This window comes from Hyposmocoma kahamanoa, unplaced genomic scaffold (assembly GCF_003589595.1).
Source record: "Hyposmocoma kahamanoa isolate Upper Pololo Valley unplaced genomic scaffold, ASM358959v1 244, whole genome shotgun sequence".
Lineage (NCBI taxonomy): Eukaryota > Metazoa > Arthropoda > Insecta > Lepidoptera > Cosmopterigidae > Hyposmocoma > Hyposmocoma kahamanoa.
The window spans coordinates 931,215-955,972 of record NW_020653761.1 but is presented as its reverse complement, the minus strand read 5'-3'; the positions used below and the strand labels follow the sequence as shown (position 1 = coordinate 955,972).

The following is a 24,758-nucleotide window of genomic DNA, read 5'->3' as shown; positions in this document are numbered from 1 at the left end:
CCGCGCGTTGTGAAAGCGCGTGTCTCCATCGCGTGTTCGAAATTTAAATAAACTTTTTTCTTTTCGTGCCAAAACCAATTTAAGGACACTTTTTTCCAAAATGACTTGTCCAATGAGGTAAGATTTTTTGTCTATTAAAATAAAACATATAGGAATTAAACTATTTTTCCGGATTTAAATCGCGTAAGTATATTTGTTTTTTCAAACAAACCAACGTTTCGGGCCCTTTACAGGTCCCACACGGTCAACCGTGACCATGGAACCTGTAAAGTGCCCGAAACGTTGTTTGTTTGAAAAAACAAATATACTACGCGATTTAAATCCGGAAAAATAGTTTCGTCTCCTATGTGTAACAATCGCGAAAATCTAAGAACTCGAAAAATAAAACATAATTTTATAGTAGATCATTAATATGATTATACCTACCGTCGGCTTACTGCCAAGACTCAGTAATTGCAGAAGTCACTAAATCAAGTCATTGCAACCGTTGAATTCACCGTATTCGATTTTAAATAAATAAGTACATAAAAGATAATTTAAAAAATAACGTCTTACTCCACTATAAAAAAACGAATAAGGGAAATTTGGTTTTGTAATAATAAATGTCCTCTCTGGTTACAAGAATGAAATTAAAAATCAGATTTTACCAAAAAAGCACATGTTCGTTTAAATATAGATAGCAAACTGTATTTTAGACGTCTCTCCCAGTCATCAGAAAACCATTAACAAAAGTTTGTCATTTCTATAGACAAACACGTTAGATATTATATATTTACTACCCGCTGCAAACAATGAATATTTTTCTGACATTTTTCTTTACATACCGTTTATTTTACTTCTTATTTAGTCATTGTGTATTAAGGGCGTTAAGTAAGAAATTACTAACGATAGCTTGTTAGAAGCCCGAGGCCGAATGCTGAGGGGTTTTAACGACTGGATGTTTGTAATTTTTACCGCCCGTGCTATTATACAACGTTTTTCATCACATTTGCGAGGAAATAGATACGACGATAATTTATTTCTTGTAGAATAAAATATCGCTTCACAAAACAACATTTACGGATTTTGCAAATGACAGATGTTTTAAACAGATTGCAGATTGCCTGCGATTCTTTCATAGATAATACAGCTCGAAGTAAAATATTATAAAAGGCACACGCATGCATCTACAATATATTTAAATAATTTCCAAATTTTAAAAACACTGCAGAATTTGAATTTACAAAATAAATTTAGTAAAATATAGCATAATTGCACATGTTTGGTTTTATTGTACTTCAAGTTTATGCAAAATACCTATAACCTTAGAATAATAACGCATAGAATGATAGTTTCATATCAAACGAACTGTCACAGGTGAGGCAAAAATCAAATTCATGTAGACTAGTTTTAGTAGTAGGTTAATTTTCGGTTTTAATGAATATTTATATAAAAATACAAGTTGAAACGCATTACTTCCTTGTGGAATGTGATGTTAGTATCTATTTTATGTTTGCCTGACGTATTTTTACACTCAATTACCGCACATTTCGTCATTTTTAGCTAAAATTCTGGAGCTGTTCGCGGTGCAAGTTGACCTTGAGCACTGAAGGCCCGCCCGCTCGTGTAGGCCCTTTGGGAGCGCTTCAATTTGCCTCACTTAGCGTGTGCGGGCTAGGTTTCTATGCGTTATTATTCTAAGCCTATAACTATGTACGTTCAGATTTTTCGAGTATAAAAACGTTTTGCTTAATTTTGAATCCTTAGTGCAATAATGTAATGGAAAAGCCCGTGGGCATAATTTAGGACATTACTGTCGACTTTGCCTGCATGTCATGACACTGTTTACGAGCAAGTGTGAAGAAATTTGTTGTCCTTTTCTGACATTTTTCGCGGGAAATCGAGTGGCCATTTTGAAACATTTTGTGTCTATTTTAGTTAATTGAAATACGAGGTCAAAATCAACTCAAATTCAACTCTTTACCGCTTACTTTAAAAACGGTATAAAATCCAACATGTCAAGCTTGATGTGCTCTTGACTGGATGTAGAATTAGATAAAGAGAAAACATATCAAAAGAGCTGTTATCAGAAGCCATGCAATATTAATTAATAACAAATAAAAAAACTAAAAACAAACTTAAGAATTGCATTCGAATCGCATTAAGCTGGTCAAAAAAAGCTTTATGTCCATGTAATAAGATAGAACTGCGTTTCGCGTCGACTATTAAACACAACGACTTCAATCTATGGACAAGAACATTCACAGCAACTACATGTTCCTAACAAAACACTATTAATAGTGATAGTGGCAAAGAGTATCAGTACCGTAGCACAGACGTGACAGTCTATACCTATTGTGAATGAGCTAGGTAGGCAGATAATATTGAGTGTTTACCAATGAATGATATTTATCTATAGCTGGGGAATTAACGTAAAGCCCCTAGCAAAGTCGCTATTGGTTGCAAAATAAATTTCATTTTGCTTTGACCCAGGAGCCTTCCGCTTACTATTTATAATTATTATATTACCAAAAAGAAAATCAAATTAAGTAAAAAAAATACAAATGAATTGTTGAAAATATTTATGTCATTAAACTTGTATTGAATTCATATTCAATTATTTTTTTGTAATTATTAATACATAGACGAAAGACGTTACGGCTAAAAAGTCGTTGAAATGCAAAGACAAAGATTGAACAACAAGCACATAGAAAAATTCGTGAGGTACGCTGGTTCGTCCCGTGGCTTAGTTGGCATAGCGTCTGCCACGGTTGCTAGAAGATGTCGGTTCGAATCCGGCCAGGCCGAAGGATTTTTTCTATGTGTTCAAACTTTGTATTAATAATTATTTATGTTATATTCTGCTTTACCTCGCGGAAAGGCAACATTCTTTACATCATGCAGACTAGTCTCTTTTTATATTTGTTTAATTTATATTGGTAACTTTAGTAATTGTTATAATCATACTATACGTACCCTGTCATTAATCAGTCTGTTGCTTATTAATCTATGATTTATGTTTTGTCTTGTTTCAACACGCTTCAATACGTGCTTGCAAAACGACATGGATAGTGTGAAATTTTGTACACTATTTCGCGATTATCAAATATTATAATGCATAAATTAATAAAAATCCACAACACTACTTACCGAATCAATGTGAATAATTTGAAACTTTAATTGTATGTTCACACAATTGGTCAATAGATTGGGCAATAGACCGATGTAAATAAATTTTCAAAGAAGACCGCATCTGCATCCGCCATCTTGAATGTTTGACAACCAACTAAATGATGTGCAGCGTCTTCACCGCACGTCAGTGAAACAGTAGTATACTGGCATTGACTTACATATAAATACTCGTATATAATTATCTCAATAGATTTTGCCTTAATAAGTGTAATGAGTCTCTAAACAGTCACTTTTAAAAATTATGGAGTTGAACGATATTGTAGTAGAATAAGGTAAAACTTTCATATACGTCAAATAATATTAATAGATTCAAGCGTTACTTTGCGGAAGTCCATGTTAATAAAGGTGGAATAATAAATTAATTAATTTACTACTCCGCCAAAATAGCTGTTTTTTGCTGAAAATTTTTTCATGCAGTTGATTTTCCCACCCTATTTTTAACTTAATAAAACGTTACAATGAAAATGTATGCTGATTAACATTACCAAACTTTTTGAAGACATATCTTTTATAATATGAAAATAACTCAATAAATGTCACAAAAATAATACGAACTCTAGAGGATGGAAAAAAATAAAAGTACGAATTATATGAAATAAATAACACTCCTGTATAAGCATAAAAAAGTTGACGACTAATTTCGTTCGTAGAATCTGTAGAACGGTTACACCTGGTGACTTTTATCAGCGATACAAACGCGATGCAGTAGCGATACAGTCGCTAATCGTCTACCTTTACACACGCGCGCGCGATTTTAAGCAGTGATACAAACGCGATGCAAGCGCGCGAATGCTTGGGATTTATAGGCGATTGCAATCGCGCGTTTTGTATCGGTGCAGTCGCTCATTTGCATCGATGCTAAAATTCACCGTGTGTAACCATTCTTAAATCGCCCTCCTGAAAAGTGTCATTTTGCAAATGTGTGAGTACACCAAGGACGCGAATAGAATTTTGGTTGGAGCCACTGTTCTTGAAAAGAAGGAATATAATGCCCCTCTAAGCTTAGTACAGATTTTAAAACTTTCGCGGATATTCACCTAATGATTAGAATACTAATACTAAATAAAAAAAATACTAGTATTAGGTCTAGTTACAGGTCATTGACCCGGCATGAATTTTTACTGTCTGTGTGGCCGAACGGTTACCATGCCGAACTACCACGCAGAGGTCCCAGGTTCGATATTTCGGAGCATTTTTACATTCCACCTTCACGGATTGAAAAGTGTTACCGTGTTTAAAAACCCGGTTAATTGTGGTAATAGTATACGTTATTAAATATGCAAAAGATACTCCTGCGTACATTTATTGCAGAAGCTCCCAAACTATTCTGCCTCGTAGACCACTTGCCAATTTTTTTCTGTTTTTCGTAGACTCCCTGACTTTTTAATATGATTTTTTTCAAATTCATAAACTCAAATGTGTTTTTGATTTGCGTACAATAATACTGAGTACTCAATCTGATAAGTTTAAATGTGGAACTTTCATAAAAACTATTTAACCGATGTTTATGGAAAGTAAAAATTATCGAGTTCTTAGGTTTTCGCGATTGTTACACATAGGAATGAAACTATTTTTCCGGATTTAAGTCGCGTATATTTGTTTTTTCAAACAAACCGACGTTTCGGGCCCTTTACAGGTCCCATGGTCACGGTTGACTGAGGTGATACAGTCTTCAACCAGTTATGTCTAACATTAATGCTACCACAGTGAAAAACTACTACTATAGACTCTAGTGAAAAAAATAGGGTGGTTTGCATTAATATTAGACATAACTGGTTGAAGACTATATCTCCTCAGTCAACCGTGACCATGGGACCTGTAAAGGGCCCGAAACGTCGGTTTGTTTGAAAAAACAAATATACGCGATTTAAATCCTGAAAAATAGTTTCATTCCTATAAGTAAAAATTACTTCACATAAGTATTTACGTAATTTATTTTAGTTTATATACGCGACACATATTCCCGTTACTTACTCAGTTTTAGGTTCCTCTGAAAATCAGTATCACGGCCTTTTCTCGGCTGTGACATTAGCTGAGTTACGCTACAGTCGCACACATGACAGTTTTTAAAATTGTGTTGACTATTTAATGTTTGCTGTTTTTTGTTTTACTTTAGGTTTACCTTTTCTATTCTTTCTTTCTGTGTATTTTGGTATTGTGGCGTTGTAAAAATGGTTTCTATTTCTATTTCTCAATTTTAGCCACGATCTGTCTAGAAGGTTCCCTTTCCGTGGACCCTCATAAAAGTCTCATGCACCCCCTAATTGCTTTTTCGCTGACAGGACTTGTATGAGTGGGCAATCGATATAGCCTCTTAAGCCCCGGTGTACATCCAAACGAACGTAATACGTAAAGTGATTCTGACCCAGAAAAGTGATGGCGTGGTAGGGAAGAGTGGAAAAAATATTATGCCTATGATTACGTAAACGCCCAGTGCCTGTACATTATAATGAAAATATCTCTTTCAAATTTAACGCTTTACATTCTACAGGGTATCTTGAATAATAATTTTTTCACACAAAATAGCGGCATGTAATTATAGTTGGTACATTTTATCATTGTATATTGAGCGTTTAGCGCTTTTCCCTTGTACTTTGCTGGATCATAAGGGGATAGAATACCGTGATAGAATAGAACACTTTGGGAATCATCGATTTGGAGCTTGCGGAATAATTTAATAAAATTGAGACTGACAAGCTATTTTTTGTCTTATAAACTGGTATAACGAGTTGATGTACCATGTTCCAAGTTCGTTCACAGTTCTATACAACATACATTATTCATAGGATTATTAAATACCAGACAGGTACTGACTGTTTAAGTAGGGGTCTAAAAATTAAAAATAGGTACCTTTCGACATCTACGTAACACAATGTCGCATATTTTGAATTGGAACCTTCCGTCATTTACACAGAACAGAAACTTTTTGATGGAGAATATCTACCAATCAAAGAGCTTTTTAACTTGATGAGATTAATGGCAATCGTTTTGTTCTACAATTATAACTTTTTTTTATAAAAATAAACCAACTTCAAAAGTTTGTGGAATTGCTTCCATTTGTCCAGTTTTACTGAAAACGGTTAACGAAAAGTGTTTGAAGTCCAATATACGTTATTTATCCCCTAATTTGCTATCCTTAGAGGTGGAATATTTTCTTCAAATTGAAATGGGACCAATACTGAGGTATCCTTTTTCCAACAAATCGACTCATCCGTAGAACAAAGACCTATTTGCAAGACTACTTGTTCTCAGGACATAGTACATTTCGTTCGTTCTTCTTCGCTGTGGATGTCAGATCCACCGTTGTTCGTTTTTATATTTCCGTAATGAAATAAGATATATAAATTCTCATAACACCTTTACATAGGCCTTAGTTTGAATAACGAAATTGTTCTCGTAATGTACTTATTCTCTTTTCGCTATATAATCACATCGGACTCTGTTCTTCGGATGAGTCGAAATATTAATCATCAAAGTCGGTTCACTAGTCGGAGTAATCGCGTAACATACATGCTAATAAAAATACAGTCGCATTGAGAGCCTCCTCCTTTTTTGCAGTCGGTTAAAAATCCATACAATTATACATAAAACATATTTATATTATATAAACAAACAATTATTTTACTAATAAAACAATTTACTAACAAGACGACCTCTTTTACCTCTTTACACTGTAAGCGCTGGATGCGGAAGTCCTGGGTTCGTTTCCCGGTAGGACCAATTTGGGAAATGAATTTCTAAATTGGTTCTGGTCTGGGTGTTCTGGGAAGTATACCAGAGTGAATTCCGTTGCACTGGTACTCATAGTACAGAGAAATCCCAAATTTGAGCCCAGGAAGTTGGTGTAGTTGTCTGGCACATTATTATTGATATCTATTTTAGACTCTCATCTTTCTCATGGCCTAAAACATTCATTCTGAATTTTTAAATGGGAGAGACGGTATTCCCTGGCAATAGCACACTCGGTCGCGGTCAGGGACTCTGGTTCAAGAACCGGCGAACAATACGCGCAGTATCGAGCAAGACGGCCTTCTGCATTTGTGCTGCAAGCGACACGCCTCAGAAATCCAACCGCCTCAAGATGCTAGCGTAGCGAGACTGACTGGTATTATTTATTATGACCCGTTTGCGGACAAAACAGTTATTATTATTATTAACTTACTTAGCTACAAAAAAATTACCGCGGCAGTAAATTCCTATTCTAATTCATTCGAAAGTCAATATTACAAGCGCCTTGCAGATTTCATAGTGCAGAATATTTTTATGCAATATTTCAATCCATTTAATACGATTGTTTCAGTAGATCCGCAATCGAGGAGATCGGTCAAGATGGAGAGCAACTTGGCAACGAAGCGGGAATGCTGTACGGAGAATACCTGATGCTGGACAAACTTCTAACGGCGCAGCGAATGCTAAGTGCTGAGACCAGCAAGCCAGTGCATGATGAGCACCTTTTCATTGTAACTCATCAGGGTACGTATCCCTATTCCTGAATCTAGATTAATTGCTAGATAAGGAGTCTGCGAGTCTCCTGTCACTTATTTCTTTATAACCTTTGTGTTAAATACTAAGCTTATTTTTTTCTCCGGCAACACTGGAGAGCGGAGCAATATAATCTGTGTAGATTGTAGAGCGATAGTTATAAAATGAGGTCCTCTCTACATGAAACTGGGAGTTATTAAACATTCTAGTTTCTAACGTGCCTGCTTTCAAAATGAAAAAATAATTTTCGTTAACAATTGTTTATTTAATATTTTGAGTTAATAATGTACTTAAATAAAATATCATGTTTTGACTGCCCAAATAAATTTACAATATATAAATAAATATACATAATTTCGATAATAAAACAAGTATGGAAACTACTTCTGAAATGTACTTTTTGTCTCAAGTCTCGTTTTCCCGAGATATTCAAGACCGCACGGTATCTCGATTTTTACTATACTTCAGTCATTCTCGGACTAATGTTCACTACCCAATTTCTGTGGCTTTTTTTATTGTTTAAGTATTCGATTTTTTTATCGTGCAATATTATTTCATATTCGAGAATCGTGTCGTGAAATATTGTTTAATAATTACACGATAATATACTTGAGGATTTAAATATTATATATATACACGGAAATTAGGTAGTGAACACTAGTCCAAAAATGACCGATTTCTACTGACAGCCCTAGTGGCCACTTTACATTAATCGCCGACTATTAAAAAATCTAATTTGGGGCAAAATCTATTAATTTAGGACAACGGGAAACTTTATTGAAATTATCCACAATAAGGTGGTTATTACACCGTGCACTTGTTAAATGTATTTGTTTCCATTTCTTGCAGCATATGAATTGTGGTTCAAGCAGATAATCTTTGAAGTCGACTCGGTGCGCGCGCTGCTCGATGTAGAAGGTCTGGACGAAGGACATACCATGGAGATCCTGAAGAGACTCAACAGGGTTGTACTTATCCTTAAAGTAAGTAAAGCTAGCTCTTAACGTCAATGTTCGTAGTCTAGTCTACTAGTTCATAGCCTGGGTCATAATCTAGCAAACCATATAAATCTGAAATAGCTGGCGAACAATGATTTGCAAAATCAAGAAAACAGTGGTAAAAAAAGGTAATAATATTGCCAAATATTTTTGCATCCAAGTATTGGGTTGATCAAAAAGTTCGTGTGGCGTCATTGTATAAAATGAAAAATATTTAATGAAAAATATTTATAAAATAAATAAAATAAATAAATATCTAACTGTAATCTATCATGTATCGGCCATGTTGATCACAATCTTTTGCAAAATTTAAAGTAAAAACTTAAAAATTCCATTTTCAAAAAATTCCTGCGTTTACCGATAAAATACGTGTCGTTTGATGCTTAATTCGTTTGTAAGAAGTAAAAGGAAGGGACGTAGAGGACGAGGCACATCCAAACCTAACTGCAGTTGTTTTTGAAGCCTTGGTGTAGAGTGTATGATTTGGCGTTATCGTGATGAACTACGACACCTTTACCATTTTTTTATTTTTTTTATTGTATCAAGTGACGGGACGAACAAGTCGTGCGCCTGTTCATAACAGTCGCAGTGCCACTCAGAGCTTTAAATCGCAAAAATCTGAATGGCAATGCCACTGCGCCTGTCACCCTACGACATAAGTTGGCAAGTACCGTGTGCCTGTAGTTTCACCAGCACCATTCCAAACCGGAACACAGTGATGCTGACATTACTGCTTGGCGTCAGAAATAGGTAAGGTGGCGAAGAGATACCAGGGAAGAGATCTTCATATTCTTTCCCTTCTCACTCAATTCAATTCTTCTTACTCAATTCTATTCTGTCACTTTACGCCTTCTTATCTCTTCTTATCTCAAAGATCGCTTTACTTTCCACTCTTCTACACTCTGCCGTCCCCTTCGCTCCTCTGAAACTCTCTTACTAAACATAAGTAAGTATTCCAACTTTTTACCGTTTCTGCGATCAGACTGTGGAATTCTCTCCTTGAATCGATTCAAGGTTCCCCTTCTCTTAATTCCTTCAAACGACATGTCAAGGATCACTTTCTCAACTCCTTAATTTTGTCTTTTTCTCCACTATCCTTTCATTTATTTCCTATACTTCTTATTTTATTTTTCTTTTTCCTTTTAAACTATATAACCATTTAATATTATTATTTATGTATTGTTATATATTAATATTTGTATGCATATTTCTATCTACGTATATGAGGTTATTAAGAAACATTATATAGTGTACTTGTAATAATATTCTTTGGTTGCATCCTTTTTGCATATCCCAAATTTCTATCCTAAGGTTGCCTGGAAGAAATTGCTACATAGCAATAAGGCCGCCTGTTGCACATTATCTTACTATTTTTAGACCTAAGCAAATATAAATATAAGCTGGTGAAATTACAGGCACATGAGACTTATGTCTCAGGGTGACAGGCGCAGTGGCAGTGACCCTCAGATCTTTGCGATTTAAAGCTCTAAGTGGCACTACAACTGTTATGGACAGGCGTGTAGCTTACCATCAGACGCACGACTTGTTCGTCCCGCCACTTGATATTATAAAAAAAAGAAAAATCATATCGACATTGTGTCCCTGTTCATAACTTTTCTAAGTTTAGATGAAGGGACAAGTTTAGATGAAGTCACATTATGTTTCTCTCTGATATGTAAGCCAAGTAGCCGTGACATTTGACACTTGACGCTGCGTCATATCACTAAACGTGATATACAGCAATGACGTAGGTCTCGAATGTTTTTGTTACTCGTCATGAACTTTCAAAATATTAAAGATAATGCCCCAATTATTAGATAGCTTGCTGCAACAAAAAAATTATAAATTTAGAAAAAATGAGGCCCAAGGAATGTTCCTTGTGCATACTTGTTTAAAGTTAATTTACAAATATTTCAATAAATAAACACTATTGGCACTGTACTCCATCTAAACTAGATTGGAAAATTACAATTATTATCAGATTATAAAGTGGGAACTGCCCAATTACTACTTGCAAGTTTGCAGAAGTAGAAACGAGGCTCTAGAAATGGTCCCTATGGTACTCTTGTTTGTCTGAATTTATTTACGGAATGTCATCAAAAACCATTGTTAATCAGTAATGTATTTGAATTAGTTTAAACGACCACAATTAATATCACGTCATATAGCAGTTGCTCAAAGACGTGATGGTCTGCAAATATAATAATTATAAGCCCCAGAAATGTGCCTTATGGCATACTGTTATTTCATTAATGTAATATTTCCACTGTAATTTTCCAGCTATTGGTGGATCAAGTAATGATCTTAGAGACGATGACTCCTCTGGACTTCATGGACTTCAGAAACTATCTCCGCCCTGCATCTGGCTTTCAGAGTCTTCAATTTCGTCTTTTAGAAAATAAGGTGCGTAGCTGAATCAACGAAATGTATTAAATTCTAAAGTTGAGAAAAAGTGTAAAATACTTATAAATATGATAGACAAACACCAACTAGTTACCTGTACTTATCTGATCAAAATGGTAATATTGTAGGTACTATATGAGTATAACGGAATTAACTGTAAAGAGTGACAACCTAGAACATATCTGAATATGCAGACTGAATTTAATTTCCAAATGCTTGCTTTCAAAACAAGTTCTACCATCTTCTAATCGAGGCCCTGGCCTTTCATATAAATCATCCGACTAACTGAGAACGAAATAACGAGAACAATATAGATATAAACGTGATAGTGGGTTATGTTATGACCCAAACCCTGTCCTAGATATCGCTGCTTATCAAGAATAGTGACTCCATCTAAACTAGTTTCATTTTTAAGTTATTATGACCTTTGTTCAGAAAATGCTAAATTTTATTATGAATGGGACACCGAAATTTTTATTGGTTGAACTAATCACATGACGACGTTGAGATGGTCTACGATATGTCACTTTTGCGCGGCAGACGCGTTTCAGGTTTTTTAAAACATCTTCCTGATGAATGCTTGACATGCTTTTGTTTGAGATAGGCCTCTGTTCTAGAAAGCCATCGATATGTGACCAACAGTGAAAAGTACCTGAGTTGATATAAAAATTACTACAATAAGGAGCGCTCAAATTTCAGTTGATGATTAGTTACAATCAACTTTAGGCAAAATAATTATAAATTGCCATAAAGTTTTGGTGAAACAAAATTTCCAATGGCGTTTTTCAAGGGGAAATCAGACTATTCTTACAACTTGTAAATGTATACTTCAGTTTTTTTTACAAAATCTTTGCTATCAATCGTAACCTACACTTTCTTGAAATGTAGTTGGGATTGAAACAAGCCCTACGAGTAAAATACAACCAGAATTACCAGACCGTATTCGGCGACGACCCAGCGGCCATGGCCGATTTGCACAGGTGAGTTCCTTCCTTTGTACTGCACTATATCATGGACCAATAATTCAAGTTTTTTATTTATTTATTTTATTCATTTCATACAAACAAGGCATACATGAGAACATAACACGATTCACCAAACGCGAAAGCGATTTGCTGGCGAGGTTACACTCACAATCACAAAACTATAATATACCTAGTACGAGTACATTTAACAAAACCAGTGTAGAATTTATTAAATTTACATGCTTTCAAGAAGTATAAGTTTAAATTTTTTCTTCAATGTGAATTTACTTACCAATTCTCTGCCTCTCAAAAAATCGAATTTATTGTGTATAATTAATAATAATAATAATAATAATAACGCACACACTCAACATAGCGCCGCACTAGGGAAACCCTGTGTCGCGGGTCCCATGGACACACACATAGATAACCACAAATTACACCCAAACTCACGAGAGAAATAAATGTAGGTCTTACAAATATTTCTCCCGGCCCGGGAATCGAACCTGGGACCTCTGCGTGGCAGTCCGGCATGGTAACCGTTCGGCCACTGAGGCAGTTAATTGGCAAGAGATGTCTATTTGTTCTTTTACCATAATAGTGATTTACTCTGAGACGTACATATTTATTTTCACGGGCTCGCCTGTACTTGTTCGTTACATTAATTTTAAATTCAGCGGTATAATAGTTTTCAATAGCGGCCAAATATGAAACTTTTGCTTTTATATGAAGTATTTCACAGCAGCTAAATAGTTTATCATAGTCTGCAACCATACTTGGTTTTACGACTTACTAAATATTTCAAAAATCTTATTTGTAGAATTTTTACATCGCTGAGGTATGTTTCAAAGATTCGGCCATAACAACTCAGCCCGTAACTCAGCAAAGAATCAACCAATGCGTAATACACTATACGCAGACTACGTTTATCTAACAGCGATTTTAAGTCATAAAAATTTGTTCAACAGTATTCTAAGCTTCGAACATACTTCAGCGACATGTATTTTCCAGTTAAATCTATTATCAACAAGCAGACCTAAGTATTTAAACGTGTTAACAAATTGCAAGCTAGCACAGTTACAGGTAAATGCGATTCCCTCTTTGGCGTCTGCGCGAGCGTACAGGCACTCATAGCTATGACAGACAATCTTGACGTCATCATCATTCACTCTCGATGCAGTTCTATGATATGGCGAATGTACACGCTTGCACTTTGTCTTACTTTGGTTTAGGATGATTCCATTACCATGCTAATCTGTGTGTGGACTGTTAATCTCCATACTACAGATTGTAACTCTGAAAAAGGTCCAAATTCCATGTCATATCTCGACGGCGTTGATCGATAACCGTTTAAAAGTAGTTTATATTATGCAAAAATCTTGGATAATTAATTCATCTTTTTTTATTTAGGGACTTTGATCGTTACTGAACATGTCAGCCCCATTAGAAAAACAATACCTCAAGAAAACACTTAATAAAATCCAGACAGGTAAATCAAAATACTACCTAACCAAATGTAAGTATTCAAAATCTCCGCGGCGCTACATGTTGGCTCCGATAAAACAGATTGAAACCACCCAACATTAAATGTACGGAAACCGCCTGTGCAAATAACCGCGCCCTGATAGGCTCCGTCCTGGTACACTCCGTGAGCAAATGATGTACGGATGTACATCAGGAATCCCATACACTTCACAATTTGGTGAATTCACCCTCCGCATCAAATACTAAAATTTGTTTAATGGAACGTGTCCGGATCGAAGCCTATGCGCGCTGACAATTTGACCCCTGCTTAACTTAACATGGTCAAACCAAGGGACACGAAGAGGCTCACTCTGCGTGGTTTTGTACCAGATTCCTTTTTTCTGGGACCTCACATCGAAATATTCCTTCCAAAGAGAATAGAACTTGCTCTCATAATTAAATTTATATTTCATTATGAGAGCAAGTCAGTGTTTTTCTTTATAATATTATTCAATTGCAGACCATGAACTAATATTAGTTTCAGCAGCTTGATTTTGATTGCCTCTCCCGATCGGAAACTGCGTCTCCGATCGGGTCAATTCTGGTTTGAATCAAAATCAGCATGCTGGACTTTGGCAAATATGCATGTCAATAGATGGCATTGTGTGTTACAAACTAATTTCGAAATTAACACTTGCTAATATGGGTAGATAGCGCTAATCCTAAACTACATAATAGAATAGCCACCACTATCCATAAAAATCTGTGCAATAAGCGCCTTCTAGTTAATTTCTTTGTTATCACTAGAAATTAGAGTAGTGTAAATTGTAGGTTGTCAAATTATTAGTAACAAAAATTGCTATTTAGTACTCATCGCGACATCTAGTCTACCAATAGGTAACTAAATACCCGTCTTTTACCGTGTTTATCAGTACTCTTGAATTATTGATCCATGACTATAATATATGTATAAAAGACTAGATAAAATACCTTTAAGACTTTAGTTATATTGGGTTCTAAACTTATGGAAATTTCCATTTGCGTACCTGCTTCGTTAAAAGTCAAAACAGCATGATTTGGGTTATTTTAGCTAAATGATATTCATCTTTTTGTCATTGACAATAAAAACGGTTACCTATCAAAGTCCGAAATGACATTTTCCAGAAATAACGTTTGCTCTAATTTTCGTAACCTCGAAAGTAATTTTGAGAGGAAAATGTTTTTTTCTTTTAAACCAAGCTTAACCTAACCTAACCGAACCTAATCATGTCTTTGCGATAAACATCCAACATATCCTGAAAGAACAACGGTTTCGTTATAATTCGGTTTTCGGTGTAATGAAAATTCGAACAAATTTATTTCGGAAAAAAAAAATTCTAGGTTACCATTTACCAATAAAAACTTTAAATTCGACACATTTGAGAACAATTCGTTGTTTTTAGTTTGTCTTTCAAATTCACCTATATACCTGACGTCATCTTTAAGTGATGATATCAATGTATCAATAAATAAAGAATAATCACAAATTTCATGTTCGTCTACAAACTTACAACACGAATTGCTTTTAGTTCAGAAGAACAACCGGCTCTACTAGCCTTAATCGAGCGGTGGTTGGAACGGACCCCAGGTCTCAACGAACACGGCTTCAACTTCTGGGGCAAGTTCCAAGCAGCTGTTAATAAAATGATCAAGGAAGACATAGAACTTGCTATGGTAAGGGTTTTTTCTTTAAAGTTTAAAACTTACTTTTGGAATCTCGAACTGTAGCACTGATGTTAACTTTAATTACTAATAATCGTTGGAAATTGCTAACCTAAAATCACGTTTCGGGCTCTTTACGGATCACATGGTCACAGCGCCCAACATCCTTCCGAAACAATTACAGTCAAATAAGTAATACCTACTCGACCAAATTAAAAAATAAAGTCATGGATGAAGCTTCATTCGAACCATGCGTTTTGAGTTTAGTCAAGTATTTGACAGTAATTGTTTTTAAACTGTGACCATAATTAGTAAATGATATATTGTTCTTTCAACCCGTCATAATTTAATTTAGGGTTTGACAAAACTTTTCTCATGATACCAAGAGACGGGACGAACAAGTCGTGCGCCTGGTGGTAAGCTACACGCCCGTCCACAGTTGCAATGTCACTCACATCTTTTAAATCGTAAAGATCTTAGGGGCGCTGCCGCTGCGCCCGTCACCCTGAGGCAAGTTGACAAGTCCCATATGCCTGAAATTTCACCAGCACACTTACCTTTCAAAACCGAAACGCAATAATGCTCACATTACTGCTTGGCGGTAGATAAAGGTAAGGTGGCAGTACTTCCCTGGACGAACTCTTTCACAATGAACTCTACTGCTACTCTTATCTTTAGACAACATCATATACGTCGCTCAGATTCCAAAATAAGAAGCTTGTGTTTTGGAAATCGGAAACGACGGTACCACAAACACCCAGACCCGAGATAACGTAGAAAAGTTAGTTTTCTACATTGACCCGGTCGGAGATATCAATCTAAATATCTTGTTAATGTTTTAATAATTCCAGCAAGAACCCCACGAAGGAGTGCGTCGTCACCGATTGCAGGACGCCGAGAATCGTCGGGAAACTTACCGGTCCATCTTCGACCCTGCTGTCCATGATGCATTGCGGTCTCGCGGAGAGAGAAGGTCAGTTATAGATTGTAAGTTTTATAAAAAGAAAGTTTATTGCGCAATAAATAATAATAATAAATAACACTAGGGAAACCCTGAATCGCGGGTGCCATGGACACACACATAGACAACTAGAACAACATCTAAACGAATAGAAATAAATGTTGGCCATACAAATATTTCTCCCGACCTGGGGCTCGAACCCGGGACTTCTGCGTGGCAGCCCCCCGTCCCTTTCTACATAAGTTTTGATTATAGTGACCCTCCCTACCAACCCTTAGCGTTTGTGCACTACATCCGATCGTATTCGCCCGATTCCGAGACTTTACAAATCTAGAAAACTAGGACACACTTCGGATGTCGCTAGTGCACTAAGTCCGACTCCAATCCGAGAAAATACGACTATCGCTTGCACACCTAGAGATAAAATGATCCCTGTGACACTTCGGACCATCATTTCTCGGATTTGGAACTGATACGAATTGAAAGTAATGCGCAAACGCTCTTAGGGTAAACAAGAAGGTCACTCTAACCTGTGCAAGCACAAGGCCCTTCTAAGTTCATGTCCTGACCCCGGATCAGGCAGTACAAGGTTGTCACAGACTTCATCCGGTTCTCAAATGACTAGTGCCTCGGGTGAGCCGCCCCATGTGCACATACAGTACCCTCCCTGATTTCCAGGTAGGTACCAGAGCTGTAGACACGTTAACTTTAAATGGGGCCAAGGAGGCAGTCAAACAGAACATGTCATACTTAATAATAATGTGCTCGATAAGCACACCAATTGCCTGGTCTCAAATTAGGGAACTCCCTGTACTACGAGTGCCAGAGCAACGGTATCACTCTGGTGCACTTCCCAGAACAAAACAACAAGTGTAAGAACTAGTATTTGGTCATGGAAAATATTCATTTTGAAATAATAATATTTTTCAAAAAAAATTTGGAAATGAAAAAGTAAATATTTTTTCGGATATTCTTCAAATATTTTTCCGTTAATTTTCCACATTTGACACTGACACCTATCAAAACTTGAAGTCACTGAAAGAAAGCAATAGAGCCATTTTAACTTATTTTTTTATTTTTTCCATCCTCTAAGCATTTTAAAGGTTTTTTCCGCTGGTGTGAAATCATTTTAAATCTCATTTTTCTCTAAGTGGCTTTATCTCTATACCAGTTTATTTTATAATTCACGCTAAATAAAACTCTAAAAGATATTTCTAAACGTGGAACATAATACGAACCTTCGAAATTACATTTCTGCAACTTTTACAATATTTCGGGAATTTTTCCGAATAAATTTCCACGTTTTGAAATTTTTCGGAAAATTACCCAACTGTAGTAAGAACGCAAAACTGTCTGATTTATGAAAGACAAATGTGACCAAGTAGAGGAGAAAATGTCCGGTTTAAACAAAAGTGTAATAAATACCAGTTCACACCGAGTACAACCAGACAACTTTTCAAGAAAACAAAACATATTCGTACCGATCAATTGTACGTTACATTTAATTAAACTGCTTGCCCAAATTTCAGGCTGTCCCACAAAGCTCTGCAAGGTGCCATCATGATCACGTTCTACCGTGACGAACCTCGTTTCTCGCAGCCTCATCAATTGTTAACACTGCTCATGGACATGGACAGTCTCATCACTAAATGGCGTTGTAAGTTGTATTATGAACTACTAAGTTGTGACTTGAAAACAACAGCGGGCTTTACACAGACACTCTATCACGCGATACTCCAACATGAGGTCTATCTTACGCTATTAGCCTTTACGCTCCAGATTACGCGCGATAGCGTGACTATGGTAAAATAAGGCACATGGGACTTGTCAGCTTATGTGTCTGGGTGACGTGCGCAGTGGCAGTGCGCTCTAAGATCTTTGGGATTTAAAACTCTGAGTGGCACTGCAACCACCAGGTTACCACCAGGCGTACGACTTGTTCGTCCCTTTAGTATTATAAAAAATTAATCAATTTGGAACAGTAAAAACTGACGATAAAAGAATTATAAGAATGACGAGTTAAGGGAAGTCTAGCCTTATTGCAATACGTAAAGATGACGTAATTTAGATTTGAGTAAATATGTACAACAAGCATTAAACAACAATATACTGCTGCAGATAACCACGTAATCATGGTGCAGCGTATGATCGGTTCGCAACAATTGGGCACAGGCGGCTCTTCCGGATACCATTACTTGCGATCTACCCTCAGGTACAGATTATTTATCTATTTCTTCATTAAATACCAGAGGTTGAACACTGTAAAAGATTTTTAGCATTTTTCGAACTCTGAAAACATTCCTTTTGTGCATCGCTTGGTAATGAGCCTTTACAATGATTACTTAATTTTTTTGTTGGCTTATTTTTTGTTGTGACATCGTTAGAACTATATTCCTCTTCTTTTTTTCTTTTCTTAATACCGTTTACTTTTGAGACTCTGTATGTTTGTCTGGTCTAGATTTTTACACGATACAGATTTTAGTGCCGATAGCATTAACGTCCTAGAATCACACGGTGTCTCTAACGCACAGCTGTGTTCGCCATTAATTTTTTTTAAGATAAATTGAACAATATCGAGTTCTTAGGTTTTCGCGATTGTTACACATAGGAAATGAAACTATTTTTTCTGATTTAAATCGCGTATATTTGTTTTTTCAAACAAATCAACGTTTCGGGCACAGGTCAACCGTGACCATGGGACCTATAAAGAGCCCGAAACGTTGGTTTGTTTAAAAAAACAAATATACATGATTGAAATCCGGAAAAGTAGTTTCATTTCCTATAAAATTAAACAAATTTATAAAAACATTTTTTTTACCAAAATCTTTAGGGGCACCGTATGTCTCTAGGACGCTTAACATATTCACTCTTTTTACTACGTGGATAAGTTATTAAAAATCATTTATTCTTCTTCTAGTGACCGTTACAAAGTTTTCCTGGACCTCTTCAATCTATCGACCTTCCTACTGCCAAGGTCGTTGATTCCCCCACTTGATGACAACATGAAGAGAAGTCTCAACTTGGCCTGGGGGGAAACAAGAGAGAACGGCAATGACAAAAACAGCAAACTCAACGGCAATGATCCGGAAACTTCCTTATAGGACGATATTCTAATTACGAGAATACGGGAATATAAAAAAAAACTAATTTCTCTCGAACCCATACCAAGGACTCGAAGTTAATGTCAGTCTTTAGTCAGGTTATCAATAATTTTATCTGTTAAAAGTTATCTTAAAATATTGAATATCCTGAAACACCTGGGTGAAGGTTGCAGGAATCCAGTGGATGCAAGCAGCACAAGATCGGTTTTTGTGGCGTTCTTTGGCGGAGGCCTATGTCCAACTGGGGACATCCCCAGTTCGAAATAGGTTGGCCAGAGGTATAAATTAGAACTTTTTCCTCCAAAACCTGTCTACTACTACTATGTTAGGGAATAAAATTTCATTACCACATAATTATAATTACAAAGAACTCATAGCTTAATTTCATTATCTATCCAACCAATTCAATATTTAAAAATATTTTTTTATATTTACGTAAGATTGACGTACATCCACAGTTGAAATATTCGTCAAAATTCAAGTCAAGCGGCAAAATTTCCAACGATGTTGTATGCAGGCGTATAGCTTACCATCAGGCGCACGACTTGTTCGTGCCGTCACTTGATATGATAAAAAAAATTAAAAGATACAAACATAATTGTCTTGTGACAAATGCAAAATGTGGCAAATGGGTAAATAAACAAAACTAACCCACAACATGACAGGAAGAGACACTCACCACTGATTCCAGAAAAATATCAACGTAGTCTTAAAACAGTTGTTATTCAGGCGGTCACGCTTAGCCGGTAATGATACTAAGGACACAGCATTAGCACCGTTCACTAATTTTGCAAATAAATTAATTTTATTGAAAATGTTACAATCCATAAACAAGCATAATTGGTACATATAAAATTAAATCAGAAAACAGAAACAGAAAAAAGAAAACAATAAAATAAACATATTTTGTACACACTTGCAAAAAATGCAAGTTGCTAATTTTACTACTTTTTTAGAAGGCTCAAAATAAATATTGCTGAGGAATTGAGTGGAAGCGAATTTCTGTAACCATATCATAATTAACTTTATCTACACACATATCATAAATCATCTATGATGTGTTCAAAAACCGCAAATTACGACCAGCTTAAAGATAAACTGTTTGTTAGAACAAATTCCTTATCTGTGAAAATGTTATCGAATGCGTTATTATTATTGCAGTGTGCAATTAACGCGTGAAGTCGTTATCCGAGGCCTCGGCTGCATGAAATTGATGACGACTTCACGCATTAACTGCATGCATGTCGAAACCGATTTCATGCAGTCCTGCAATCGGTGACGACGCACTCCTTAGTGGAGTTCTTGCTGGACTTGTTAAGACATTAACAAGATTAATTAAGAGTAGCAGTAGAGCTCCTTGTGAAAGAGTTCGTCCAGGGAAGTACTGCCACCTTACCTTTTTTTTTTTTTTATTTTTTTTTTTTTTTTATTTATTACCATTTAAAAACAAAACAGTTAACAAAATAGGAATTAGTCACATTTTAAACCACTAAGGTTTGTGTTAATGCAATCTAACTTAAATAACAATATCGGTACATTAATTACTTGCTAACGAATTACATGTTTGGGGTAACGTGAAATTAACAGAAACTAACAATAAAATAACTTAAGTATTTAAATTTTTCAAGAAGAAACTATATAACTATACCTATTTCTATATAGTGTTTCGGTTTTGAAAGGTAAGTGTGTTGGTGAAATTTCAGGTACATGGGACTTGGCAACTTATGTGTCAGAGTGACGGGCGCAGTGGCAGTGCCCCTAAGATCTTTACGTTTAAAACATGTGAGTGGCATTGCAACTGTTATGGACAGGCGTGTAGCTTACCACCAGGCGCACAACTTGTTCGTCCTGTCATTTGGTCTTACAAAAAAAAGTACGTGAGTTATCCATTACCTATGTCTGAAATTCACGGTGGTTTTCTATTTAAAATGGACCTGTAAATGTTATGTAGATGAATTACATATATACATAGGTTTTCGCGATTGTTACACATAGGAAATAAAACTATTTTTCCGGATTTAAAAAGCGTATGTTTGTTGTGTGACCTGTAAAGGGCCCGAAACGTTGGTTTGTTTGAAAAAAAAAAAAAAACAAATATACGCGATTTAAATCTGGAAAAATAGTTTAATTTCCTATGGATGAATAGAATTAGTCGTTGATTAGTATATCTACGTTATAGGTATTTTATTCCTAGATTAACCAATTTCTTATGTAAGCCGACGAGACATATATGTTAGACGGACTTTTGTCACCGTTACCTACCTTATTGTAATTTTAGAATAAGTAAGTTACTAATTTTAGCATAAGCACAAAGATGACAAATATGTCTTCTCCAAGCTGTCGATTTTCCGCCAAAAATACATAAATAACATAAAAAAAAGATACTTGTATCGTGAGCGTGGCTCTTGTACACACTAGTGCCGTGACAATAGGGAAGTTTCTGTACTCTAGCGAGTTTTGTCTATGCTGCTAATGACAAGTCTGTCGTTAACGCTCTCTGAATTCGAATTACTTTTAACGGAAACGACGTTTTTTGAAATTCTTAAGAGATATAGCTTTAGAAATTTTGCTTCCTGTTACGTATTATCCCGTACAAAAGTGTATCTTGCAGTTTTGAGCAGTCCCAATTACTCCATAGTCACAATACTTCTCAAAGCATTCTGCCAAATCTTTTATACGTGTAATCTGTGGGTCAACTGTTCGCAGAAGAAAATTAACGCCCTGCGCATTCGGTATAACAACGCGTTTAGAGTGTTGCTGGGGTTGCCACGGTACTGCAATGCATCAGGCATGTTCGCAGAAGGCTTTCATGCTATTCTTAGAAAGAGAGCTGCCTCATTGCTACGCCGTACCCGTGGCAGCTCAAATAACGTTCTTCGCGTTATGACTGGTAGGGTTGACTGCCCGATCATGCTTCATTGCATGAGACTGCATTAGCCTTCAAATTGAGGACTTCTTCTATGTTTTTGTTTTTAATATTGGTAGGACCTAATGGGACTCCGTACATAATTGTGTAACTAAAGATTATGGACTGTATCTGTCTGAAATAAATTTGATTTCATTTGAAAATACAAAGTTTAACCTTTCACTATTAGAATTACAAATGTAAACAAAGTATTCAATTTCAAAGAGTATTGATAATTTGTTTATAATAAATGCGTGGACCACTTTCTGAACCTGGAAAATGTATAATATAATAGTCACATGTATAAGACAATAGGCACATGATAACATAATGGTCGCACGTATAACAGGCACATGTATAATAAATAGGCTAGTATATAACAAAATAATCATTAAATATTTTCTTAATGATACCTCCGTGTATATTACTGCCTACGTGGCCGAACGGTTACCATGCCGGACTGCCACGCAGAGGTCCCAGGTTCGTTTCCCGAGCCGGGACGAATATTTGCCTGGCCTGCATTTGTTTCTCTCGTGAGTTTGGGTGCAATTTGTGGTTGTCTATATGTGTGTCCATGGCACCCGCGACACAGGGTTTCCCTAGTGCGTGGCTATGTTGAGTGTGTGCGTTACGTTATGATACCTGCTGTCAGACGTTGGGTACATAGAGAGCAACAATCTCCACTAGTTACAATCCTAGAAAACTTTACATGGTTTCCATACCTATGTTTTATTTCTTTTAAAACACTTTTTAAGTACGATTGATTCATGAATAACATTTTAATTTATCGTAATAATTTAATATTATATTACGATTACTTCATTTTTTTAATGAATTATTAATAATATTATTTTGTTAATTTAGCGTCGAAGTGCTCTGAGTGCTGAAAATGCGCAAATTTATTACGCGCACGTCAAAAATCAACCTTATAAACATGTTTTTGTGGTGCAGAGTCAATCGTGTTTCAATAAATTGCAGTTTAAAAATATGCACCTTAAATATTAAGGTTAATAAGATTGATTTTGAACACTAAACACTCTTATCATTTCAACGCCGACTGTAACTATATAGAGATATGTTTTTTTTAAATAAATTTAACTACTATAGGTACTATACAGAATAAATGCATTTAAAGTTAACAACTATATTAGTTTTTATTTAGAATATTATAGCTAGTTTCTACATGATCTAGAGTAGGATCTACAACCGTCTCGCTCCAGTGAACCCGAAGTGATATGGTCTATGATCGTTTTTACGTATATAAGCTATATTAATGTAGAAGAAAAGCGTTTTAACCGACCCAAACAAGGAGGAAGTTCTCAATTCGACTGTGTTTTTTATGTTAAGCGATAACTCCTTTGTAACTAATTTGTGGAACGATCTTGATGATTCTCTCTCACTCAGAATTAGTCCCATTTAAATATGAGGAAAATATTTCACTCCTAAAGGTGGCAAACTAGGAGATGAATCCGGTTTAGCGCAGTTTCCGATAACCGATTTCAATAAAACTTGTAATTCAAAGAACTTTTGAGTTTGGTACTTTTAGTACTCTGTACTAAGATTATCACAATAATGAAAACTTAAATTTAACTTATCTTAATGCTATTAAGGTGCAATTTCATTTGTGTTCAGACAATTTTTTGTATTAAACAGTACACCTTAAAATTTTTATATAGGGTTGATATTTTGCAACGCTTTAAACGCTCTAATCTCCTAAAATCCCAATCATAAACACCGTAATCGACATTTTTAGCGAACTTGAGGTATTAACATTATCTGGAATGAGCGAAACGATATGGACAACCCCCTCTCATTGGTTTTTTATATCTTATTTAGTTTCAGTTTTATCGTTAAGCAAAATCCCCGTAATGAACATTTTTCAAAGAAATAATAACTTGGAGTCAATATCTCGAAAGTTACCAAAATGCAAAAGCGTTGTTTGTGACAAGGAGGGCAGTAATATCGTCGTAATATTTATCTAAATCATCGTAATGTTTATTATTAAATAATATATCTGAATATTTTACGAACTTACTACGAGATGGTCAAGCCAAGAGTACCCCCGACGAGCGTGTATGAAAACATTGATGCGTGTTGATGAGGCAAAACATGTGCACCTGAATCGGAGTATGTAGACGGCTGTAGTCTCTGCCTGCCCCGATGGGAAAAGGGCGTAAAGTGTACATCATGATCATCATCAACAACCTTTTTTATATATCCCACTACTAGGCACGGATCTCCTCTCCGGCGAAGGTTTAGGCGATAGTCCGCCACGCTCTGGCACCATGCATGTTGAGAACCAAAAAAATATTCTAAGGTTTTTATCGGTTGTTACTTACACATTAGAAATGAAAATATTTTTTCGAAAGAAATGGCGTACGTATATTTGTTTTTTAAAACATACCATCTCAGTCAGCCATGACCATGGAACCCGTATTAAAGGGTCCCGAAACGTTGGTTTCTTTGAAATTACAACATTTTTATTTTAAAAAATCGACCTCTAAAATTCGTGGATTAACACCTATTTGCCAAGTTTTATTCACATCGGTTTCCAGAAAGTGCGTGAAAACGAATTTATCCGCTAGTTTACTACCCTTACAGGTGGAA

General features: G+C 35.8%; 1 protein-coding gene across 1 annotated transcript; it reads left to right on the top strand.

Annotated features, from left to right (window-relative positions):
* On the top strand, positions 1 to 19,868 carry LOC113228814 (tryptophan 2,3-dioxygenase). Its single transcript, XM_026462213.1, has 10 exons — positions 1 to 117; positions 7,475 to 7,644; positions 8,503 to 8,636; positions 10,932 to 11,054; positions 11,943 to 12,034; positions 15,052 to 15,196; positions 16,036 to 16,157; positions 17,675 to 17,802; positions 18,264 to 18,357; positions 19,063 to 19,868. Exons 1-10 carry the CDS (start codon positions 101 to 103, stop codon positions 19,244 to 19,246), a joined length of 1,209 nt encoding a protein of 402 aa, XP_026317998.1. The 5' UTR covers positions 1 to 100; the 3' UTR covers positions 19,247 to 19,868.
* Positions 19,869 to 24,758: the final 4,890 nt, after the last annotated feature.